The sequence below is a fragment of the Podarcis vaucheri genome (assembly GCF_965113315.1).
Source record: "Podarcis vaucheri genome assembly, chromosome: 7".
NCBI classification, from domain to species: Eukaryota; Metazoa; Chordata; class Lepidosauria; order Squamata; family Lacertidae; genus Podarcis; species Podarcis vaucheri.
Window position 1 is genome coordinate 75,330,944 of NC_138765.1, and position 22,323 is coordinate 75,353,266.

The 22,323-nt window shown below is 45.6% G+C and overlaps 1 protein-coding gene and 2 long non-coding RNA genes across 4 annotated transcripts in view; 2 read left to right on the forward strand and 1 right to left on the reverse strand.

Annotated features, from left to right (window-relative positions):
• Nucleotides 1-22,323, reverse strand: part of LOC309536539 — a 253,860-nt gene that overhangs the window by 61,073 nt on the left and 170,464 nt on the right. The gene's annotated exons all lie outside the window — the stretch shown is intronic.
• AURKAIP1 (aurora kinase A interacting protein 1) lies at nucleotides 2,349-5,731 on the forward strand. 2 transcript variants are annotated; one of them, XM_082230642.1, is made up of 4 exons: nucleotides 2,349-2,459; nucleotides 3,401-3,466; nucleotides 4,199-4,668; nucleotides 5,570-5,731. In XM_082230642.1, the coding sequence occupies exons 2-4, from the start codon at nucleotides 3,415-3,417 to the stop codon at nucleotides 5,678-5,680; spliced, it is 633 nt and encodes a 210-aa protein (XP_082086768.1). In that variant the 5' UTR covers nucleotides 2,349-2,459; nucleotides 3,401-3,414; the 3' UTR covers nucleotides 5,681-5,731. The 2 variants fall into 2 exon arrangements, with proteins under 2 accessions (XP_082086768.1, XP_082086769.1); XM_082230643.1 differs by having other exon boundaries at nucleotides 2,416-2,575.
• Nucleotides 8,913-22,188, forward strand: LOC309536586. Its single transcript, XR_014221649.1, has 2 exons — nucleotides 8,913-8,989; nucleotides 21,648-22,188. It is a non-coding gene; the product is annotated as an uncharacterized lncRNA (long non-coding RNA).

A 22,323-nucleotide genomic window follows, 5' to 3' on the forward strand; every position in this document is an offset into this window, starting at 1 on the left:
TCCGCTCTTGCCTTAATTGTTGGCCACCTGGATTCTGTACGAAGAAGATATTCTGATATATAGTCCTGATGGTAGAGTGTTTTCTGCACAGTATTCAAAATTTAAATGGAGTTTGATTCGGAGCACCAGATCTCAACACCATAGAGCATTTGAGTAAGCACTTTACTACCAAATATCTTTAGGGTTCAATCAGCTGCCCTCCCTTTTTGTAATAAAACTTCATCAATGCTTCCATAGTTTGCTTTGTGTTGACTCTCACTGCCTCCATATGTCACTGCCAAGAGAGGGTTTCACTCAATACACCCAGAGATATCTAAATTAGGAAGTTTGTTCTAGAGGTTGCTGTTCTTAGTATAGTTCCTTATCATGTGGTTCCAAGTAAAGCATTGGTCAATGTTACCCTGTCCTCCTCTGACCCCAATCTAATTGGCTAATAGTTTTGTGGGTCATTCCTATCCCTTCTTATAAATTGGGGAAATGATACTCATACCATCCAGAGGGCATTTGGCCTGTGTTGTTTTAGTGGTAAATAAACCAGGCAGGCTAGGCATCCACCATTCTATGTATTCTTTATAGAACAGGCAGAAGCAAATCTCCAGGAAGTTTATTTGATTTCAGGCAGGAAATAAGGACATTTATCTTATTACAGCAGACTGGCTGCTATTCAGGTCGGTAGGGAAATCCTTACATGCTATTAGTGCATGTGATTGACCAGACTGACCACTGAAAATACTGCAAAAATATTTAACCGAATTGGAGGCAGGGATTGAGCCTTCCTGTGATGATCTCCCACTAATGAACTGTTATTGTGTCAATGACCTATTGCGAAAGACACGCTGGAGTAAAGGGGAAAGAAACCCAGTCTGGAGAGGCCCTTAATCAGCCCATCCAAGATTTCCTTTAATCGGGGGATGTGCTGGACGATTTCAAGTTCATTCTTCATAAACAACATTGAGTAACAAAGCAACAGGACAACCACAACTTCATACAGTGGTGCTGTTTGGTAACTATAGGGTTGCCATATTTCAAAAAGTAAGAACCAGGACACCCCGAAAGTTGATCCAAGGCGAAACGCTGCCTTTCAGAAATTCCCCCCAGATGTCAATTCTGCCATTGAAATTCCGGTAGTGTCCAGGAAAATCTGGACGCATGGCAGCCCTAGTTTGTGGAGTTAATGGTCTGGGGAGTGTGATCTTTCAATGGGATTCCTTCAAAGCATTGCAAGCAGTCAACCCTGCCATTTAGCATGCGTGCCTGCACACACACAAACCTTTCTGCTGAGGGGAGCCCTGGACTTCTTCCCATAAGTCCATTTTATAAAGTGGTACCATGGGTTAAGAACTTAATTCGTTCTGGAGGTCCGTTCCTAAACTGAAACTGTTCTTAAACTGAGGTACCACTTTAGCTAATGGGGTCTTCTGCTGACGCTGCACCGCTGCACGATTTCTGTTCTCATCCTTAAGCAAAGTTCTTAACCCGAGGTACTATTTCTGGGTTAACGGAGTCTGTAACCTGAAGCTTCTGTAACCTGAAGCATCTGTAACCCGAGGTTGTTTAGTCGTGTCCGACTCTTCGTGACCCAATGGATCAGAGCACGTCAGGCACTCCTGTCTTCCACTGCCTCTCGCAGTTTGGTCAAACTCATGCTGGTAGCTTCGAGAACACTGTCCAACCATCTCGTCCTCTGTTGTCCCCTTCTCCTTGTGCCCTCCATCTTTCCCAACATCAGGGTCTTTTCCAGGGAGTCTTCTCTTCTCATGAGGTGGCCAAGGTACTGGAGCCTCAGCTTCAGGATCTGGCCTTCCAGTGAGCACTCAGGGCTGATTTCCTTCAGAATGGAGAGGTTTGAACTTCTTGCAGTCCATGGGACTCTCAAGAGTCTCCTCCAGCACCATAATTCAAAAGCATCCATTCTTCGGTGATCAGCCGCCTTTATGGTCCAGCTCTCACTTCCGTACATCACTACTGGGAAAACCATAGCTTTTACTATACGGACCTTTCTTGGCAAGGTGATGTCTCTGCTTTTTAAGATGCTGTAATCCGAGGTACCACTGTATAATGAGTCACACCTTTCATCAATCTAGCCATGAGATGGGGAACCTGTGACCCTCCAGATGTTGACGGACTCCAGTTCCCATCACCTCCAGCCAGCACAGCCAATGGAATCAGGGATGGTGGGTGTTGGAGTCTAGCAACATCGGCAGGATCCAGACTGGCAATACCTCTCCTGCTCCTGAGCGGCGTTCCTGCTTGGTTGCCAGGGCGGGGATTAAGCTCGCTGCGTTGCTATCCCACGGACTACCGCCAGAGGGGAGCAGCGGCAAATGGGGAAAGAAATGTAGGAACTTTTTTTGCACCGGAACTTCCGGATGACCGGGAGGGACCGAGCTGCTCTGCCGGAAGTTACCCGTTCAAACAGCCCCCTTCATCGTGAACGGGATGGTAAGCCCTTGTGGGTGGTAAATTAAGATTAATGAGCAGCGCTTCTTCTCTCCCTACACCCGGAAGTAGGAAATATTGACTTTGATAGAAGCCGTGTATTCATTTTGGAGGCTACATTAGTGTGTTATCTATGGTAAGAGTGCTAATAAGAGTGACTGTTAATACTGTATATACGGAAAAGCTTTTAAGAGGCGGGGAGAGGCTACGTTGGGGCCCTGCCTTATTAAGGGGTCGCCAGTAATACGTGGTTTATGGTAGCCTGCGGTAGGGAGGGTCTAATTCTGGGGGGATTGACTGGGCAGTGGGGGACTCACCATCAGAAATGATGTTTCTGGGTGCGTTTCTGTACAGTAGTAGTAGTAATTTTTTATTTATACCCTGCTCATCTGGCTGTGTTTCCCCAGCCACTCTAGGCAGCTCCCAACAGAATATTAAAAACACGATAAGACATCAAACATTAAAAAGTTCCCTAAACATGTGACCTTTAACACATCTGCATAGGGCAGCTCCTTACACATCTCCAAAAACGTAGGTAGGGAATGAGATGTGTATCAAAATCCGCCTGCTAATTTTGAAACAGAGGTGCTATACATACATCGCAGTGGGTTGGGGAAGATTTTGGCTCTGTAACCTGCATGCCTGCCTACTCGGTATGTTGTTCAGGTGCTTAACTTTTAACTTGGGACACAGGACGTTGCTTTGTGCGCAATTGGTTCATTGTGCCACCCAGTCTATGCCAACGGACAGCCAGAAAGTCCTGGGTTTCAGACAGGGGGACTGCGTCATCTCTTCCTAAAGATGGCAGGCATGCAAAGAAGATACTCTGAAACTGAGCTACAGCCCATGATTTCTGATGGTGTGTGGTTATGGGCACTGTATTTGAGGAAGGAGGGAACACAGTCCTATAACGTATAAAGGTTGTTTTTCCCTTTAAAAAATCTGTCTTGATTTCTGTTAGAGTGGTCCTCCAGTATGCTGCTACCACGGCTGACGTCTCAGATAGCGAGGGCCTCTCGATTTGCAGGTAAGCGCAGCCATTCTTTGGGAATGTCAAGTAGATGCCATGCACCAGGTCAGACTATTTGCCCATCCAGACCAGTATAGTCTACCCTGGCTGGCAGAGGCTCTCCAGGGATTTGGACAGAGAGGGACCTTTCACATCACCATTTTCAGGACTTTCCTGCAGCCAATCAGAAGCTGTCTTTGGTTTTCAAATGTTTTGGAAGTTGGACATACTTCCGGAACGGTTTTCATTTAACTTTCAAGCTACAACTGCATCTTAATTATATACACAGCCTGTCATTATGTAAGCCATTTTGTTTCCATGTGGGCATTAAACCAACTTTCCCCTAACTTTGTGTCCATCAGATGTTAGACTATCAACTCCCATCATCCCCAGCTAGCACTGCCAACAGTCAGAGATGATGGGAGTTGGAGTCCCAAAACCTCTGGAGTGTGTTATGTTGGACCCAGTCATCATGCCCTTTCTGTGACATGAAATGTTTCCTGCAGAATTTGTTTTATTTAGTCATTTTTCTTTATTTAATATATTAACAAACTTTATATATCGCTTGTAAGAGAACCTCAAAGCGGTTCACAAAAATATAACACGAAATGTCAAAATTATTGATTAAAAATGGTTTTAAAAAGGCGTTTGAAAGCATTGGAAAGATTATTGAAATAGTCAGTAGCTGATGCATTAATTTTTTAAAAAATAATGAATGTTCACATATTTGCAAACTGTGCTTCCACACAGAACGCTTTCTGTCGAGATCGGCCATCTCGCTTCCGGTTCCTAGACTTGCAGCTTCCGCAAATTACAGCACACTTCCCTCAAACAGAAATGGAGCCCAACCCCAGCAGTGGTACGCACTGGACCCTGAGCTGGAAGAAATCCTGGTGCCAAGGAAGATGTCGATCTCCCCCCTTGAAAGCTGGCTGACGGTCCAGTATGTCCTCCCTAAAGGTGGAGGCGCCATCAATGTTTATGAGAAGCTAGGCTATGAACCCAACCATCAGTATGAGCTCCCCACATCTTCCCGGGGTACAGAGGCTGAGGATGACAGCGAAGAGGGGGGAGGCGAGCTGAACCGGGGCAAAATGGAATGCAAGAACGTTCTGAAGATCCGAAGAAGGAAGATGAACAGACACAAGTACAGGAAGCTGATGAAGCGGACAAAGTTCTTGCGGAAGAAGGTCAGGGAAGGTCGGCGCCGGAGGAAACAAGTGAGTGTGGGAAGGGGAGATTCTGGGGACTGGTGCTGGCATAGTCTGTTTAGCTGAGGAATGGGGAACATCTGACCTGGGTGCTGACACGTAGCCCTCCAGTCATCTTTCTTTAGTGCTTTCACTAGGCTGCACCTCCTCTCTCTATGCCACACCTCGCACTGGCCCTGCTTCTCGCCCTGGAGTGTTTTTGCCTGGCCGGAATGTGTCCTTGAACTCTGATACAGCCTCTCGCTTATCTGGATGGAGGATAGAAAGGTTTGCATGTGCGTATAGGAACTAGCCTACAGAATGAAGGCAAAAATTACATTTGTACCCACTTTTGCTCCTGGCCCTGCCCAACACTAGCATGTGGCCCTTGGAAGGCTGCCCAGAGGGGAATGTGGCCCTTGGCCTGAATTCGTTCACACCTAACCACTTTCTGATTGTGCCCAGTCCCAAGGTTGAGCATTATCATAGAATCCTAGAATTGTAGAGTTGGAAATGACCACAAGGATCAGCTGGTCTAACCCCCTGCAATGCATGAATCTTTTGCACAACTTGGTGCTCGAAGCCATGACCCTGAGATTAAGAGTCTCATGCTCTAGTGACTGAGCTATTTCCCACTATAGTGCAAATAGATGTGTCAGAAGTGGGATATGAACCTGTGCCTCTCTCTGTTCCTGTGTGATACTGGTTCTTCACACCATACCCCCTTATCCAGTTGTCAATTTCCTATGGACCACCTATTTCAGTTTTGATGTCTCCTCATCATTTTCTGGACCCACATGTAATTCTGCAATTCCTAGTTCTGCACATTAATGGATCGCATCACGGCCATCCAGGACTTGCTGCCCCAAAGTACACAATATCCTAGGGGAGATGTCACTAGATCTTGGTTTTTTATGTCTTGTCTTTACAGAAAAGGTTTGAACGAGATCTGGAACGCGTCTGGAGGAGAGCCGGACTGAGGAAGGCTCCTGAGGGATGGACGGCACCCAAGATATATCTCAAGAATGTGAAGTCCGATTGACGTCGCCATGAGGTTTTTTGTTTTTTTAATTAAACAATATTTAAAGCAGAAGGGCAATTCCTTATTTATTCATTTGTTGTTTCTATATATCTTTATATATATTTTATATATCTTCCTACTACCAAGACACACAAGGTGGTTTACAATTTAAAGCATTAAGACAAATGATATAACATATAAAAGTAGGATGGGGGTAGTCTGACTAGAGCAGGCCCTGTTGTCCCCTTGCCTTCTTTCCCCTCCTCCTAGGGCAAGATGTGTCCCCTGTGGTGGGGGGAATTGGAAAATCTGAATGGAGTAGGCTGTTTTTTCCAGAATCAGTGAAGAAATCTAGCTGGGATTGGGCAATCGGCATGTCCATCCAACATCTGCAAATAAATAAAATAACAACTCTGGAACAGGGCAGTCTGTGACCTTGAACAGAAGCACATCCACACAGCAGCATTTGGTTGGAGGGCCCCACCTGTGTATGCAAATACAGTGGTACCTCAGTTCTCGAACGTAATCCATTCAGGAAGACCGTTCAACTTCCAAAACGTTCGAAAACCGAGGCGCAAAGGGCTATCTCCAATTTCAACTGAGAAAATTGAAAAACACACAGCAGAAGCTGTTTGACTTCTGAGGCGTGTTCGAAAATGGAAGCATTTACTTCCGGGTTTTTGGCATTCAGGTTTTGAAATGTTCGTCAGTGAAGACGTTTGAGAACCGAGGTACCACTGTACCACACATGTTCTCAAAGTGTGGATCCTTAGATAGAAGAGGAATGCTGTCAGAAGGCTTTGCGATCCTCCAGAGTTTGCAGAAGTACAAGAAATATTTAGGAAAAACCTAAGGTAGGAAGGGGACAGCCCAAAAGAGCCTGACAAGGACGGAGCGTGTTCTGTGGGCACAGAATGCTGGTGGGATGGATGGGACAGGAATAAAATGGAGGAGGGTGAACGGAATGGAGTATGCTGGAAGAGAGCATGGCTGGCTGGCTGTGCATCACACCGCAACATTTTGTAACAAACCCCAATGCAATTCTACATTATAAATTAGTCTTTTTAAAAAAACTGATTTCTGTTTACCATGGGACCTGCCTCTCCCTGGCAGTGGGGGCCTCAACCCATGGTTGTACTGGAAGCCTGCCACCCTCGCCCCAGAAGGAGCATTCGTGGTAAGTATCCAAAGCACATTTGTATTGAAAGCTGCCGACTCAGTGTCCTGCATCTGCATTTTTTAAGTTCATGTGTGAAAGGTGGAAATGAAGCATAAAACCCCATGTTTAGCGGTGAGTTTCATTACTTAGGAACTTCTTCATTTAGAAAAACGGTGAGTAAGATGAGGGAAGTGATAGATGACTATAAACTTGTGGTCTCTCCAGATGTTGCTGGAGTCCCAACTCCCACTATCCCCAGCCAGTGATGGGAATTGGGGAGATTCACCGACATTTGGTGTAGGGTCACTGGCTCCCACACCCCTGAAAATAATTTAATGACTTTTTCTGTGGAGAAGTTAAGACTCCTCCTTCTGCGGCTGACAGGATTGGTGAGCTTTGACAAGGGAGCGCCCCTCTGTCTAGTGAGGTTTCCCCCGCTCTTTTTGCCCTATAGCAGAAGAGGATTTTCCCGCTCTTTTTGGCCTGTGGCCAATAGGCAAGCAGGACCAGAAGGTTTCTGCTTGTGGAGCTGCCCCTCCGGTCTCAGGAGCCCTGATTTTGCTGGTGTGGGGAAGCATTTCCAGTGGCAACAGCCGCAGTTTAGATAAATAAGGATTACCTCAGGAGTTCACGAAGATTTGAAAAGGGTTCATCCCCATAAGGGGCAGCCCTGTAGTATATATATTTGGGAGCATTCCCTAGAGGCAACAATTAAAGAAAACCCCAGTTAGGTCTTCCAAATGGCTACAGTTAAAAAAATTAATTACCTCATGAATCCTTGAGGAGTTTTGAAGGGTTCCCTTTGAGCAGAGGTGAGGAGCCTTAGGCCCTCCAGATGTTGATGGGATCACAGCACCCCATCAGGCCCTGCCATTGGACATGCTAGCTGTGACTGAGGGGTTTGGGTTTTTTTGTTTTTTGAGGCAGACCATATCTAGAGAGGCACAGATTCTGCACCAAATAAATAAATAAATAAATTTTGATTTCTCATATTAAAGTTTTACAATCACATATCCAACATACAACATAAAAAAAAGATTCCAAAGAATCTCCTCCCCTTTGTGGGTCCTATTGTTAATCATTCCCTCCTGGTTCTTTTATAATCAAATCTTTTACATCTCCGTTATGTCCAAAATTCACCGTTAGATTCCAATCCTACTAACAATTTTAACTGTTTACAATGGTTTTTAAGATAAATTACAAATTTCCCCCATTCCTTATTAAAATTTTGGTCCTCCCGATATCTGGTTCTTCCAGTCATTTTAGCCATCTGCCATTCTTCTCTGGAAGAGACTGTATCTTCTTTCCATCTGCGGGCCAGTCCCTTTGCGATTTTGGCACCTAGAATTCCTAAAAGAAAAGCTTTGTTTTGTTTTGTTTTTTTAAAGTTATTTAAAAAATATTTAAAATAACAGATTCTGCATTCTTGCTCCAGAGGATGGCCCGTTAAGTTTTGTGCTATGGCTAGATGATTTTGGGACAGCCACCCTCCTAACTAACCTCCACTGGGTCTTTGGGAAGATAAAATGGGGTAAACTTTGTGCAAAGCTGTACCCTAACCCTGACCTCCTTAGAGGACAGGTAGCTTACAGAGCTGAATGAAGTGTCCCAGAGCTAAGCCAAGTAACCTTAGCAAGTAATTAGCAAAATATTTGCTGCCTTGCAACACACGAAGAGAAGTGGGGTTAGAAGTCCAGGAGAATTCAGGTATACTGGGCCAAAGCCGTTTAGGGCTTTAACACCAACACTTTGAATTGTGCTCAGAGATGTACTGGGAGCCAATATAGGTCTTTCAAGTTTGTTGTTTGCAAACTGGGGTGGTGATGCTGAGTGGGGAGAAAATCCATTCATTTTGCTTTTAACTTTTTATGGTTTTGTTGTCTGGTTTTGTGTTTTTTCTATTGTTGCCAACCAATATAACTTTTTTTATCATTATCATACAGCAGTATGCACATTTTAAGAAATAAAATGAAATAAATAATTGCTCAGATCAAAGGCACTTCTGACCTTCCAGATGCTGTTGGACTATAATTCCCCACATCGCTGACGACGCCATCCTTACAAGCGATATAAGGAAGGGCTTAGGATGGGCAGCAGAGGGAGCCAAAGTCCAAGGAATCCAACAGCGGATAATCTGGAAGTTGCCTTCGAAGAGATCCTCTAGACAGCAGGTTTATTGAGCATTTATCATGATTTGCTTTGTAGGCTAGACTATAAGCCCTTCAAGGCTCTTGATAATTTCTGATGTGATTCAGTTGCATACTGGCAAATTCAGGCACATAATATTTATGATGTGGAAATGGTGTACAGATGTTTGAAGCCTGCCGTTTTTCATTTGATGAGGCTGAAGAGAGGGGTTAAAAATATTTGCTGTAGTGTTGTCGTGAGAAAGCTGAACAAATGTGCTTTGAATAGTTGCAGAATATGAAGATGATAAAGACTGGCAACAAGCCTAGAACAGTGCATGCCTCTCAACCATCCCGATAAAACTGGGACATCCCTTTTTTCACACGAGCACACAACAGCCATTTTAGGCGCCATTATCTGGCCCCAGTCTTGCAAGGCACCCCAAAACACATGTTTTTTGGGCGCTGTGCCTGAAAAAGCACTTTTTCAGGGCCATGATCTTCTGTGGATCACATGAGTCACGTGGAAATGCAGCCCTGGAAGGTGGAGTCTTGGTTTTTCAACGCATCATGTTGGAGGGTGTGCAGTGTTTGAGAATTATTATTATTTTTTGCAACAATGAAAAAGAAAATGAATGAATGGTGAATGTAAAGGGCCTTGGGTCTGGAGAAGAACAACTATGAAACCAGAAGCATAGGTTAAGGTGGTGTGGTAAATCAACCCAGAATTTCCCTTCTAAAAGTCTACTTTGTATATAAGAAGCCTGAGATCTTGTGATGAAGGGCAGTGTATAAATTTAATAAATAAAAATAAATAAATAGTGTAGTAAAATTGACACATTGTCAAAGTAGTGATAAAAGGTAAAAGAGTGGAATTGTTTGGATTTTTTCTCTCTCTATATAAACATTCCTGCTATCTATTTCTGGCTGTTGGTTATGATCACTCATCGACAATGCTCGCACAACAAATCTGCTTCTCCCAAAGATTGAACTTTTTGTGATAAGGAAAGTGATGAGAAAATGCATGGTAGAGAGTTGTTTAATCTCCAAATACCGTATTTTTCGCTCTATTGGACGCACCGGACCACAGGACGCACCTAGTTTTTAGAGGGGGAAATCAAGGAAAAAAATATTATCCCTCCCCACAGCCCCAAAGAGCAACGGACAGGCTGCATGCAGCCTGTCCACTTCTCCCAGAGCTTCTCGGGGCTGCGGGGGAAGCCCGGGTTCCCCCCCCCCCAGCCCCAAAGAGCAAAGAAGCCAAGACAGCGTGCGGGATCCATAGCCGCGCAACCTCTCCAGCCAGGAGCTAAACCTCTCCAGCGCGGCTAAAGAAGACAAGGCAGCAAGCGCGATCCATCCCGCTCACTGCCTTGGCTTCTTCTTTAGCCTTGCGCAGCATCTTTAGTCTTGCGCAACGGGATGGATTGCGCCCGCTGTCCACCGGGGCTGGACTAGATGACTCCTGGGGTTCCCTTCCAACCCTGCAATTCTATGACCTCGGAAGGTGTTTGAGGTCTCCACCACTGGAGGCTTTTAAGCAGCGGTTGGGGGACCATCTGCCTGGCGTTCTTTAGCTGTGATTCCTACATTGTGAGGGGGCTGGGCTAGATGACCCTTGGGTGGCCCTCCCAACTCTATACAGTCCTACAGTTCTGTGGCAGGAGATCCACAGCCACTTCACACAATGCCCACTCCCAATTTTCATCTGAGAGACATGTGTCTCTCAGTACCCCCCTACCTGCCACACTTCCCCCACCCCACTTAAGCTGAGGGAATTCTTGCCCAGAGAAACTCCCAGCAATCAAGGAGGAGGAATCCGCTGCAGCCGTGAGCAGCGGAGGATCCATGGTCCCCTTCCTTCCCTCCTCCGTGGTTGCTTTGAAGGAGGAAAGTGGGAGAGGAGCTGCTTACACGAGTGTAAGCTGCTCCCCTCCCACATTGCCGCTTCAAAGGTAGCCCGGGAGGAGGGAATCTGCTGCAGCTTCCCCCACCTCCCGCAGAAGCCGCGCGCTCTTTAAAGGGGCTGTGCGGCTTCTCCTGGCTTTTCTGGGAGGTGGGGGGATTCGTAGAAAAGCCTTTAAAGAGGGTGCCGCTCTTGGGGGCTTTTCCCCCAGGAGGGAGAAGGGACTGATGCGGCCAGTCAGTCCCTTCTCCCTCCTAGAGAAAAGCCTGCAAGAGCGCACGAAGCTTGTGTGCGGCTCTTGGGGGCTTTTCCCGCCTGCCTCCCCCCTGCATTCGCTCCATAGGACGCACACACATTTTCCCTTGCTTTTTAGGAGGGAAAAAGTGCGTCCTATGGTGCGAAAAATACGGTAATAGAATAAAAAAATTACAGAGTTGGAAGGGACCCTAAGGGTCAGGATCAATGCTCAAAACAGATCTTCTGGAAGCACCCGTAGTCTAGTCCTTACTGAACATTAGTTCTGATTGGTTCATGGGGCAGTTATATGACTTGGGACTCAGCTACAGTGGTGCCTCGCAAGACGAAATTAATTCGTTCCGCGAGTTTTTTCGTCTAGCGAATTTTTCGTCTTGCGAAGCACGAAATCCCATAGGAATGCACTGAAATTCAATTAATGCGTTCCTATGGTCAAAAAAAGGCCAAACAAAGCCAAATTTGGTACAAGAGTTTATTAAGTGCTCTTTAAAGTCATACATACTGTAAAGAGCATTCCAAAAATTGAAGGAACAATAAATTAAGTTTCTAAACATGACAGAAAAACATTTAAAAATCAACAAAGTGTACAGTACATTTTCTAAGACTCTGGGGGACCACTCGAAGAAGGTTCCTCTTCCACTCTTTGCTTCTTGCTGAAGAACCCCCTCCTCAACTGTTCCCCCAGCCACCCACCACACAGAAATTCAAATCCAGATTTTTTTAAAAAAAACAAACAGCAGAGTGGCCCAATGGTCACAGAAAATCATAAAAATGCAGAAGAAAAAAAACAAGCTTCCAGATTCTTGCAAACCCCTCCCCAACACCAAGTCCTTGAATTCCAAACACCCCAACCCAAAATCCAACCCCCCCAAAAAAAAAGTTTTAAAAGTTTAAAAGAAGTTTTGGAAAAGCTTCAAAAATCACCAAAAGCTCAAAAAAGGCTACCACACCGCATTCTATGAGTTGCTCCTCGAAGTCAAGTCGCAACTGTATTAACGGTATTAAGAAAAAGGAAACAAATTTGCAAGACGTTTTCGTTTTTCGTCTTGCGAAGCAAGCCCATAGGGAAATTCGTCTTGCGAAGCAGCTCAAAAAACGGAAAACCCTTTCGTCTAGCGAGTTTTCCGTCTTGCGAGGCATTCGTCTTGTGGGGCACCAATGTACATTAGTAAAGAAACAATTTGAATGTATTATAAACATGCAACACCAGATGGCGCCAGAGAGCAGAAAGTTTTTCTACGCGAATTTCCAAAGGGTTTTTCCCCCCCTTTTGTTATAACGATTAATTTCTGACTTATTTATATCATTTCCCCCCTGTGTGTAGATCCACCCAGTGAGCATTTGTGCAGCATGCACCTTTATTGTCTACATTGTAGACAATACTGATCTAGATGGAGGGCACCAGGGTGGCGAAGGCTTGCCAGCACAAATGTTGAATCTCATGCACAAGTGTCTGCAAAGGAGGGAGTGTGTATGCAAAGCAATCACAGGAAGGCTTTATGGGGTACGCTGAGAGCTTCCTTTATTTTCTGTTACCTGGCATGAGAATCCCAAGCAAGAATTGAGAAAATCTCTCAATGCTGCAGTTGACCAGTAAAAGCAAGGGTCAGCAAACGTTTTCAGCAGGGGGCTGGTGCACTATCCCTCAGACCTTGTGGGGGGCTGAACTATATATTTTTTTGGGGGGGATGAACGAATTTCTATGCCCTACAAATAACCCAGAGATGCATTTTAAATAAAAGGACACATTCTCATCATGTAAAAACACTGATTCCCAGACCGTCCGTGGACCGGATTTAGAAGGCGATTGGGCTGGATCCAGCCCCCGGGCCTTAGTTTGCCAACCCATGAGTAAAAGGGACCTTAATGGGAGTTGTAATCCAGAACACCTGAAGCACACCGGGTTATGTACAACTTGCATTATATGGCTGTGCAGAGTTGGGCAAATGGGAGCTGTAGTGCAAAACAGCAAGTTCTCAAGAGTTGTGAAAATGCCTTGGTGCTCTTTTCACTGGGGAGGAGATGGCCCAGAAGCCCTTTCTCTTCGTGTTGGCATTTTTACAAGGCTGGGAAGCTTTGGCCAAAGCAAGCAAGCAAGCAAACAAACCTTCCTGCCATGGACTAAGGCAAATGTAGGGAACCTGTGGATCTGCAGATGCTGTTGACCTGAATCTCCCATCATTTCTGACCATTGGCCATGCTGGCTGGGGCTGATGGGATCTGGAATCTTAACAACATGGCTAAACTACATTTCCCATTATTTCTGACCCATGGGGCTTGCTCACTCTATCATGACGGGAGCCATAATCCAACAACATGATGAAATTACAACTCTCACCATCCCTGGCTGGGACTGATGGGAGCTGCAGTCTAGCAACATGGTTCAACTACAACTCCCAGAATTCCTGACCATGGGCCACACTGACTGGCTCTGATGGGACATCAGCACCTGGAGGCCCACAAGACCCTCAGCCCTGGACTTGGGCAAATCGGCAACTGTGATCCAGGGACAACTGTGGAAAAACTGACATGTAGCAAGAGGCTTTTCCTACCACCTCGCCTCACCTGCTTTTGCATGCCAGTTTTCCTTGCCGTTTCGCTCCCCCACTTTTTACAAGCACCTGGGATACAAAGCAGCCTTTCAAAAAGGAAGCAGACAGGTTTGCTCTCCTGCTGTGGATCAGCCGGCTTTCTCGTCTGGAGCGCCCCAGGATCCCCAGCTGCCCTATGTTCTATTAACGGGAACAAAAGGGGCCTTTACAGTCGTGAGCTAAAAGAACGGTTTTTACCGTTCTTTTGTACGGTTAAATAAAAATAAAATAAAGCCAACCCAATGCTGGCTTCCTACCTTTTAGCTCTCTGAACAGTGGGGCAGCTAGGTTGTTCTTGAATTTGAACCATCCATTGTTGGAGCCATGATGAAAATTAATATTATTAATGCTATTGTAGCAGTAGCAGCAGCAATAATAATAATATGGTATTAGTACGACTACAACTTAGCACAGCTAAACACATTATATTGACCAGTGATTTCAGGGTTACCAGGAACTAGAACTGGGTGTAAGAGATGATATTGCTAAAACAATATCATCAGTGTCCGGGCTGAACAATGGGCATGGAGATGCTCCTAAAGGTATACAGGGACAGAAGCTGTGACTGACAGTGACTCTCCAGGATGTCAGACAGGGGATTGAACCTTAGACATTCTCTGTGCCAGACAGATGCTGTACCACTGAGCTTATGGCACTTTCCCAGTGCAGCCATATTGAGGGAATTAAAATTACCCCGAAAGTGGGGTGATGGGGCCTGTACGGTGACTAAAGCCCAAAGCCTAATATTACCTGACTCCACTGGTAAGGCAATTCCTCACAGCTTGTAAGTGTCTATTTTCTCAGGAACATGTGTGTCCAACCCATTCTGTGGAAAAAAAACTGCTTAAAGTTCTCACCAAAAGTTGCAATGTGAGTGGGACAGAAGGCTAAGCTTTTGCATCTGGGGAAGAGTCTGACTAAAGAGGGAAAGTCATGGATGATGATGTGAGTGTGTTTGGGTTGGGCTGGAGTGCGATCAGAAAGTGAGGACACCCTGCAAATGTACAGATGTGGTGACTGGGCTTCTCTCATCCAAGAATGATCAGCTCCTTGAGTAACTCTGAGTCAAATCCATTTCCCTTCCAGCCCGTGTGAGGTCACCCCAGCAAAGCTCCCCTAAGCCGGCTGGAGACATTTTGCTGTCTGAGGCAGAGCAGCAAATAGTGCCCCTTGTAGCCTTCCAACAGACTTGGCTTTCAAGCGGAGGTCAGGAACCTTTCTCAGCCCAAAGGCCGAATTCCCTTCTAGACCACATTCTGAGGGCCACATCCCAATGGTGGGTGCAGGGCAATGGTTGTGAATTTCCCCTTTGCATAGTAGGCTAGTTTCTGCAGACACACTTACACACCCCTCTTAATCTTCCATCCAGACCAGCAACTAGCATTATTACAGTTGGAGGACCGATTCCAGCCAGACAAATAAATTATGGGGGTGACGTAGGACCACTGAAATGTGTGGCCCTCCAGGGCTCTTTATATAGCCCTTGGAACGCTTTCCAGGCCACAGCCCTCACTGGCCCAGCTTCACAGCCTCCTTGAGTGATTTTTGCCTAGGCGAGAGGTGTCCTTGAACTCCAATAATGCCTCTCAATTGTCTGATAGGGGTATTTCATCTTTCCTGAATCTTCCAACCTTCAGCTTAACTGGATGGTCCCGACTTCTAATATTATGAGGAAGGAAGGAGATTTATCTTCAAGGTTAATTTCAATTAGGGTGCATTGCTCACATTTACGCCACACGGTTGAAGCACTCTTGTGCCACTTTTAAGGTCTTGGAGAATCCTGGGAGCTGTTGTTTGTTAAAGATGATGAGAAAACTATGGGTCTGCGAGAGGTCTTCCAACAGCCCTTAACAAACTAGGGTTCTTTGAGGGAAGCCATGATTGCTAGTGGTGCAAGAGGGCTTCAGATGCTTGGTGTGGATGTGATCACTGTGTACTAATTCTCAGTCGAAATGTTATCATTCAGACTTCTCCTTGTTATCATTCTCCTTTAGCTTAGCAACTCCAGATGTGAGAAACTGGCCATTCTCTGTCTCCATGCATCTAAATTTGGCAGTGGGATAGTCTTCTACCAACCAAAGCATACTTTGCACAGCCTTTTTCTTAACCTAAAAAAGATCCTCTTTTTATAAAGCCTGAAGCGGCTTGGAAATTCCAGGCAAGTGTTAAGAAACAATTTTGGTGTGCCGCGATCAGGAGAAAAAATACAGGCCCTCTTGCTCCCTGTAGAGTTTTTCTGTCCTCCTGCATTTCTGGGACTCAGCTGGGCCATGATTATGGGCGGGTTTGGAAGGTGGGGTACAATTATGGGAGGGAATAAATGCTCTCCTTCAAAAGGTTGCAGCAACCCTGGTGTGGTTTGTGGGTGGAGTGGGTGGGGATGGCGCAGTTCAAAGTGTGAGGGCCTTAGGTTAGCAAAGTAGCATCTTTCCACCCTGCCACATGGCTATCTTCATCTGTGTACACACCATACATTTACAGCAAACATCCCAGAATCCTGGGAACTGTAGTTTACCCTTCACAGATCTACGATTTCCCAGCAGCCTAAACACTACATCCACCTTTGCCCCCCAACACTGGGATGTGGCCCCTGGAACATTGTCCAGAACGGAATGTGGTCTTTGGACCAAAAAATAGTTCCCTACCCTCTGTTTTAAACACAGTTTTCTCATTTGCCTGACTCTTCTGGGAGATCGTCTCTATCGCTGACCAGCACAGATGAGTAACAGAGCAAGGAATGTCACTTTCTGGCTTTTTGTACTGAGTTTTGGAGAGCGAGTAGACTGGGCAAGGCCTCTGGGTGCTGATTTGATCTCTTTGTTATTTCCTCCCAGTCCTCTGTCTGTGATCCAACCCGAACGGAGGAGTTGGAGGAACGTTTCTCCGCAGAATCGTTAAGGATAGGAACATAGGATGCTGCCTTCTACCAAATCAAACCATTCAGCACTGTCTGCACTGATTGGCAGTGACTGGAGGTGCTGGAGGAGACTCTTGAGAGTCCCATGGACTGCAAGAAGACCAAACCTCTCCATTCTGAAGGAAATCAGCCCTGAGTGCTCACTGGAAAGACAGATCCTGAAGCCGAGGCTCCAATACTTTGGCCACCTCAGGAGAAGAGAAGACTCCCTGGAAAAGACGCTGATGTTGGGAAAGATGGAGGGCACAAGGAGAAGGGGACAACAGAGGACGAGATGGTTGGACAGTGTTCTCGAAGCTACCAGCATGAGTTTGACCAAACTGCGGGAGGCAGTGGAAGACAGGAGTGCCTGGTGTGCTCTGGTCCATGGGGTCACGAAGAGTCGGACACGACTCAACGACTAAACAACAACAAGAAGCACGAAGATAGCTCAGTCAGTAGAGCATGAGACTCTTAATCTCAGGGTTGTGGGTTCGAGCCTCACATTGGGCAAAATATTCCTGCAGTGCAGGGGGTTGGACCAAATGACCCTTGTGGTCCCTTCCAACTCTACAACTCTATGATTTCTCTTCTATTGAGTTGTAGCTTCTCTCAACAGTTACCACTTTAGGCTCCTCCGGGCAACCTGTTAATTAAGCATTCCTCCTGGGTTTGTTACTGGGTAACAGGTTCCTTGTACAAAGCTTACATGGAGCTTAGACGGTCCATCTAGCCCATCATCCTTTTCTCACAGCAGCCAAGCAGTACCTGAGCACAGGAAACTCTTCTGTGGTTTCCAGCAACTGGTATGGAGGCGCTGTGGTCTGTGGCTTGCCGATCAGAAGGTCGACAGTTTGAATCCCCACAACGGGGTGAGCTCCCGTTGCTCTGTCCCAGCTCCTGCCAACCTAGCAGTTTGAAAGCATACCAGTGCAAGTAGATCAATAGGTACCCCTGCAGCAGGAAGGTAAACAGTGTTTCCATGTGCTCTGACTTCCATCACAGTGTTCCGTTGTGCCAGAAGCGGTTTAGTCATGCTGGCCACATGACCTGGAAAGCTGTCTGTGGACAAATGCCAGCTCCCGTGGCCTGAAGCGAGATGAGCTCTGCAACCCCATAGTTGCCTTTGACTGGACTTACCGTAACCACCCATGGGTCCTTTACCTTATGGAAAAGCATTACTGCCTCTAACTGTGGAGCTACTAATCACCCTCTTATTTGAGGATGAAATATTGTCTAATAAGGGTTGTTCCTTCTACTAAAAAAAAACAAATGTCCTTTTGCAGTGGTGGCCGGTGCAGTGTGTGTGTTTGTGTGAGAGAGAGACCATACTTTGGTTTAATGTGGATTGTGAACCTTGTCCGTGCAGCATTCTCCTCGCAACTCCTGCTCTCCCACACTTTCTCCTTCCTAAAAGCAGAGATTCCCAGTGCTACTGATGTAGCTCTCATATTCGGATTCTCAAAGCACGAAGCCCAAAGGGTTCACATTATGGAGAGGTATGGATGGGCCCTTGGCCTTAAATTAAACAGCATTTCTTGCAAATGGTATGCGACCGAAATATAGTAAAGCAAATACCAAACTCCCCTGCTGTAACTCCCTTTCCTCCCAGCTGTTTTTAAAAAGGTTATATAACAGTATAGGTTTTTATAGCAGTCACCAACCAGGCACTTTTCTTTATATCTTTTTAATTTTATGCACCCACACAAGTCTGTGTGGGGAAGGGGAGAGACAATTTCCTAAGTTAATGTCTAATGTCTGGATATAACTCCTTTCTTTTAGAAGTGTTTTAAAAATTGCTTTCCTGGGCAAGTCTTCTGTTTTTCTAACTGGTTCCTATTAATGGTTTTGTTATGAATTCCAGGAATTCATAAAGAGGACGCTTGCCAAAAGGGGGAGAAGAGTGAATTTTGAGTGTGCTGTTCCATCCCAAGGTGTATAAATGAAAATGATTATCTGGACTGTGGAATCAATTGATGGGGGATAATAAACAATAGTTAAGCAGCATTCAGTGCTGCAAGATCTCAAGACTATGCCAGTATTTTGTGCCAGGAGGGATTCAAGAGTATGCCAGAACTTTAGGTTTGCACGGTTAAAGTAGATTAAAGTGACTTCCTGCCCCAGCACACCAATTCCACTTTTTTTTTTTTTAAAGGACTTTATGCTGTTGTGAAAGTCATGGGGAAATGTACTGGGGCCAGAGACAAGAGCACAGAAGGCAATTTTTACCCTTCTTCAGTAGGTTAGTTTCTGCACACACTCTGACACCCCCCTCTGTCCTCCAGCCAAGTAAGTTGGAAGCGTTATCAGAGTTCAAGGACACATTCTGCAATAACACTCCAGGAGGATGTGAAGCTGGGGCTGGTGAAGGGTGTTGTATGTCCTGGGGGGAGTTGTGAGAGCCAGGTGAAGAGGCCCAGAGGGCCACATCTCAGTTCCTCTTCCCTTCTATGTACTTATGTATAAATATGGCTCCACTAGCCGAAGTCTATGGCTCTGACTTCTGAGTAGGCATGCGTACATCTGCATTGTTGGTTCTGCCACGGGGAGGCTTCCATGTGGAGGGGGCGCTCATTTGTGCAGGGCTAATCAGGGGCTGTAGTAGATGGTAATTAGAACACAGAAAGTACTCTGTAACACGGTGTCCATCAGGGATTCCAGGCCTGGTGAAGTCATGGGAATAATAGAGGGTTGCAGCTTGCAAGCCTGTAATTGTGGCTACATGTCATTTTGCCTTTGCTGCTCAAGGAACCAGGTCCCCCCCAGTTTCTGGACTGTGTCAGCCCTGCTAGCTGTATTCAATTTAAGATGTTGCTTGATGGCGTGTGACACCAGCAAGCAGTCCTAAGATTTGCTCCGACTGTCCCTATGGTCTGATAAAGGACTCCCTCTGTTTTGGGCCTTGAGAGCACAGGACTTCACCCAAATAATCCTGGGCACTGTAGCTTGTTATGAACACTGGAAGCTGTTGTTGTTGTTTAGTCATTTAGTCGTGTCCGACTCTTTGTGACCCCATGGACCAGAGCACGCCAGGCACTCCTGTCTTCCACTGCCTCTCGCAGTTTGGTCAAACTCATGCTGGTAGCTTCGAGAACACTGTCCAACCATCTCGTCCTCTGTCGTCCCCTTCTCCTTGTGTCCTCCATCTTTCCCAACATCAGGGTCTTTTCCAGGGAGTCTTCTCTTCTCATGAGGTGGCCAAAGTATTGGAGTCTCAGCTTCAGGATCTGTCCTTCCAGTGAGTACTCAGGGCTGATTTCCTTCAGATTGGATAGGTTTGATCTTCTTGCAGTCCATGGGACTCTCAAGAGTCTCCTCCAGCACCATAATTCAAAAGCATCCATTCTTCGGCAATCAGCCTTCTTGATGGTCCAGCTCTCACTTCCATACAACACTACTGGGAAAACCATAGCTTTAACTATACGGACCTTTGTTGGCAAGGTGATGTCTTTGCTTTTTAAGATGCTGTCTAGGTTTATCATTGCTTTTCTCCCAAGAAGCAGGCATCTTTTAATTTTGTGGCTGCTGTCACCATCTGCAGTGATCATGAAGCCCAAGAAAGTAAAATCTCTCACTCTGGGTAAACTACAGTTCCCAAGATTCTTGGGGAGGGAGCAAGATTCTCAGCTTTCATTGTACAGTGCATATGCAGGCTTGTTTTGCCTTTTCCAGAAATGCTGGCATTCTAGAAGTTAACTCTTTGAGTTGGGTTATTATTTATTTATTTATTTATTTCATTTATATACAGTGCTACCATTATCTTCCAGGGAGCTCAAGGTGGCAAAATTGGTTCTTCTCTTCCCCATTTCATCCTCACAGCCACCCTGTGATGTAGGTTAGGCTGAGTGGCAATGACTGGCCCAAGCTCACCAGTGAGTTTCATGGCTGAGTGAGGATTCAAACCCTGGTCTTCCAGGTAATAGTCCAACACTCTAATCATTACACCACACTGGCTTAGAACAGGGCTGGCTCAACCATAGGGCAGAGTGAGGCGGGACAGTTGATTATGGGTGTCACAAAAGAGCAGAAAACTGGTGCTTTAAAAACTTCTTATTACAATATTTTTACTTATGGGAAGAGATGCTTATGGGATTTTTCGGCGGCAAGTGCCAAAATTCCTTGGTCAGCCTTGGCTGCTATGCAGCTCTTTGATTGAAGGGGTGCCCTTTTCTTGTTCTGCCTCAGGCAGCCAAATGTCTTGGGATGGCCTTATATCTAATGCATGTGAAATAATGTGTGTGGACAGAGCATAACTGTGCTCTGCGTTGCTTCCATCCAGTAGTGTTGTGGCAAATTCAGAAGTGCAGCATCCCTTCATGACGTTCACACTATTGACCCCTCATAGCCACCCCCTTCTAAGATTATGCAATAATCTTATAATTTTACAATTATGCAACAACAACAACAACAACAACAACAACAACAATAATAAATAAAGAGTGCATTGCAACCATCGGTGCAGATCTCACATGCTGCCATTCAGCTAGATCTGCTATTTTCTGTGCACGTACATGGGCAGATGATTTGGAGGGCTACAATACCTTCTTTCGGAGTGACTCAGGTTGTGTTTTCTCTGAAGCTCAATTGTATGTAGCAGAACTTGTATCCCAGTCACTTGAAACTGAAGTTCCTAAATGCTGTGCTTTGGAGCATATGGTAATAGCTAAAAAGTGCACCTATTATGCTGATTGGGCGACTCTAGGATGCTGGAGAGAGGGACCCTACTGCAGAAATAGCAATGAGTCTTATGCCCCCCATATCCTAGACCACCACACCACTGTTTCCATCTCATCTCCCAGAATCATCTGTATGAAATATGGGCTAGTTGGATCGACTGCTTGCTAAAACTCAGGACTGTAAGGAGGCAGTGATTCCTGTCCTCCTGTTCATCCCAATTAGCTACAGTTTGGCTTCCACTTAAACCTACATCTTGCTATCTGCTATGGCCAACACTAATGTAGTTAATAACGTAATCGATTTCTGTGAATTTCAGTGGAAGGAAAATGTCAAAAACCATGTGGAAAGTAATGCCATTATTTCTGTACTCATTCACAGACAAAGAGGAGAACAATAGTGAATACCACATGGGATTGCTTGTGTGGCTTCTGTTCCTGGCCTTGGAAGGACATGCCAGTGGCAGCAATTTCCCCTCCCGTTTCCATTTCTGATGGAATTCACTGACGGACCTACAGTAAAACTCCAAAGATTCAGCAGCCAGAGCAAAATGGTGACTCAGGTTGGAGAAACTGTTTTAAACACATAAGCAGTTGCACATTTTTGCAGGATTGGAATGTGTCCTTGAACTCTGATAATGCCCCTTGTTTGCCCTAGATGGAGGATCAAGGGGTCTGGGTGTAGAAACTAGTCTACCACACAAAGCTAAAAATTGTCTCTGGTCCCACCTTTCATTGGCATGTAGCTCCCAGAAAGTTGCACAGAAGGATTTGCGGCCCTGGAACTGAGAAAGCCTTAGCCCTTGGGCTCAGCTACATTAGGAAAGAAAAAGCATTTTATATGCGTTATAAAACTGTGACACCAGATGGCGCTGTGGAGTGCCATCTTTCAGCAACGTGATTTCCCATTATGAAGTTTACAATGCTTTTTTTGATGTGTCTAGATCTAAACATTTTACCCACCACACTGCACTCTGTATTTTGCAAAACACTGTGTCAGTATCGAGTAAATATTTTCACAAACGAGTTGCACTCAGTGCTAGTCATGGCCCACTTAA

Bases quoted from the DNA above. Each gene is read 5' to 3' on its own strand.
- AURKAIP1 (XM_082230642.1), top strand. From the start codon at position 3,415: ATGCTGCTACCACGGCTGACGTCTCAGATAGCGAGGGCCTCTCGATTT. The intron at 3,467-4,198 runs GTAAGCGCAGCC...GCTTCCACACAG, and splicing joins GAGGGCCTCTCGATTTGCAG to AACGCTTTCTGTCGAGATCG. The intron at 4,669-5,569 runs GTGAGTGTGGGA...TTGTCTTTACAG, and splicing joins GTCGGCGCCGGAGGAAACAA to AAAAGGTTTGAACGAGATCT.